Raw genomic sequence first — 2,812 nt, 5'->3', positions numbered from 1 at the left:
TGAAAAGAAAAAAAAAGTAAACATCTGGCAAGAGGCAAGATGGATCGATTTTTAGTATCTCAAGTGAAAGGGAGAGAGGGCACAGAGTCTGGGGCGAACAGAAAATGGAGGAAGTATGACCCTGATTATTTAAAGTTTGGCTTTTCATGTATTGGTCCTGATGATGCTCCGCTGCCACAGTGTGTTATCTACAAAGAGGTACTAGCTAACGACAGTATGCGACCGTGTAAACTCATATTGAAACCAAGCACCAAAGTTTAACGACCAAGCCGCGGGAGTTTTTTGATCAGACACTTAATGAATTGCGGTCACATAAGAAAGTCATCAAGGCATTTGGCACTGTGAATACCAAGGCAACCGAAGCATCATACCGTGTAGCGTTACGCATTGCGAAGGCGGGGAAACTCCACAACATTTGTGAGACATTGCTCCTCCCTGCTGCCAAAGATATGTGTTGGGTACTAATGGGCGAAGCTACTGCTGCCAAACTGGATGCCATCCCGATGTCTGACAACACCATCCAGCACCGCATCTCTGACATGGCAGCTGATGTGAAGCAACAGCTGCTGGACGCTATCCGTGAGAGCCCTTTCCTCTCCATTCAACTGGACGAGTCCACTGATGTTGCTAACTGTGCACAGCTAATTGTGTATGTACGCTTTATTAAAGAGCTTGGTGTCCAGGAGGAGTTTCTCTTTTTCCATCCTCTGCCGGCTCGCACTACAGCTGCAGAAATTTTCAAGGCTTTGAATGACTTCATTCAGGAAAATCATATTGACTGGAGCCGCTGTTGTGGAATATCTACTGATGGTGCGAGGGCAATGACAGGCCGCCACAGCACTCTGGTGAAACAGGTGCAAGCGGTTGCACCCGCCGCTGTTTGGTCACACTGCATCGTCCATCGCCAGGCTTTGGCGACCAAGAGGATGCCCGAAGAGCTGCATGCGGTCCTGGATGAGGCAGTAAAAATTGTCAACCTAATTAAATCAAGCGCCATGAATGCCCGTCTCTTCTCCATTCTCTGCAATGAGATGGGCGCTCACTTCCATCATTTTGAATGGGTGTGTATGTGAAAATCGGCTCTGGGCCGTCTGGCCGAGCTGCCTCATGGGTTTGGGGGGGGGGGGGAGGGCTGGGACACTGTTTAGTGTGTGATTTTAGTGTTTTTAGTGCTGATGATGTGTTGCTCTGCCGAGCAAACATAATAGGGTCAAAACTGGTACGACACTGTTCTTGCTGTCAATGAGCGCGCGCAATATAATAATCTAATTTCACCCCCTGAACGTGCATGAAATTCACTGACATTTGGCACACTTGTCTGGTCTGGCTAAACATTTACTACTCACAAAAAAACACCACAAAAGTCGACTGCGCCACCTAGGGAGCCACACAACTAAAAGATCATTTTAGATCATTTGGAACGCTATAACTCCTCCCACGAATGTCCCACAAACATGGGACCAACACTGTTGGACTCAGAAGACGCAAAATTCATACACTCTGACCCCTCACCTATCTACAACGAAATGTCCACAAATTGGACAAAACTGTCAAAATGAGGACTTTTTTTACTCCCTGAACGAAATCTATCTCGTCCTAGGGCATTAATGCTATCGCTTCCAATCTTTCACACATTACTCTCCCAATTGTCCTGATTAAAAGTTTTTATATGAATTACTGGGTTTGGATTTTATAAGCCCTCAAATTGGGGGAGACATGTTTCACGCTTACAATGGAAGCCTATGGGGAGACCGTATCCCCTCAGGGTACATACTGTCAAACAAACTCTTCTCACGTCTACGCCATACATCCCACAGCTTTTACAAACATACCACTGCATCCCTGACAAAAGTCCCTACAAAAATATGGTATTATGTGTCACTCTTGACCAACGTATGCTGACTTATTTCACTTTTACACTAAAATTCTGTTAATCCTCCTCTGCTCTCCACTCTAGCACAGATCAAAGACAGAGCAGTGGGGGAGGGGTTCTTAAAGGGCCAGCTCTCAGCTCTGCTCTCACTCTAGCACAGATCAAAGACAGAGCAGTGGGGGAGGGGTTCTTAAAGGGCCAGCTCTCAGCTCTGCTCTCACTCTAGCACAGATCAAAGACAGAGCAGTGGGGGAGGGGTTCTTAAAGGGCCAGCTCTCAGCTCTGCTCTCACTCTCTGTTCAGACTCAGGCTTCTATCTCCTAAACTACAAGGCCTACAGACTTGGAAAAATACACTGTTGGATTTGGGCCGGCATGAATGACATGGCCACAGGCCGCGCGGGGGCTCAGGCCCTAACAACGCTGCTTGTTTGTTCTTATTTTGAAATGTTGAATGTCTGAGTCTCAGTGCAAGAAGTACCAAGGTCTAGGTGGTTCATGGTCACCAATGAGACTAACATCTCCATGTCAGTTTATTTGGTGTGGAACCGAGAAATGTCCCTGTTCTGGGTGGACATTTAAGGGAAGGAACAAAATCTCCAGGAGGAGATTTTCCGAATCTGCTTAAGAGAGCTGCCACACACCACGTGTGTCCCTCTATTTGTCTGCTGTATTTTCATTGTCGGATATCACAATAAATTGGTATGTTAACCTTACATTTTAATATCAACTAGTTGAGACTTCTGTTCAATGTGATGAGGTTTTGATTTCATCTTTAGTTATACGGCAAACCTTTCAGTGTAACACTCATACTCTTCACCTCTGAGTCGAATAGAAAAGATTGAGTATAATATTTAACGATTAATTTATATTTTATAACCTCTTAATTTCTCAATCTAGATGTCTAGGCTGTTCCTCTATGATAAGAAGGTCACTGAAT

The 2,812-nt window shown here is 45.3% G+C and overlaps 1 protein-coding gene across 1 annotated transcript; it reads left to right on the top strand.

Moving 5' to 3' along the window:
* The first annotated feature begins 464 nt into the window (after positions 1–464).
* On the top strand, positions 465–1,073 carry LOC147250437 (zinc finger BED domain-containing protein 5-like). Its single transcript, XM_086222958.1, has one exon. It carries the CDS (start codon positions 465–467, stop codon positions 1,071–1,073), a length of 609 nt encoding a protein of 202 aa, XP_086079084.1.
* Positions 1,074–2,812: the final 1,739 nt, after the last annotated feature.

The sequence above is a fragment of the Aulostomus chinensis genome, chromosome 13 (genome assembly GCF_037954235.1).
Source record: "Aulostomus chinensis isolate RoL2024-O1b breed Wild chromosome 13, RoL_Achi_v1.0, whole genome shotgun sequence".
NCBI classification, from domain to species: Eukaryota; Metazoa; Chordata; class Actinopteri; order Syngnathiformes; family Aulostomidae; genus Aulostomus; species Aulostomus chinensis.
Note: the sequence above shows the minus strand (reverse complement) of the source record. Positions and strands in the feature narration are given on the sequence as shown.

What these genes read in the sequence shown, in the direction of transcription:
- LOC147250437 (XM_086222958.1), top strand. Translation starts at nt 465, where the DNA reads ATGGGCGAAGCTACTGCTGCCAAACTGGATGCCATCCCGATGTCTGAC.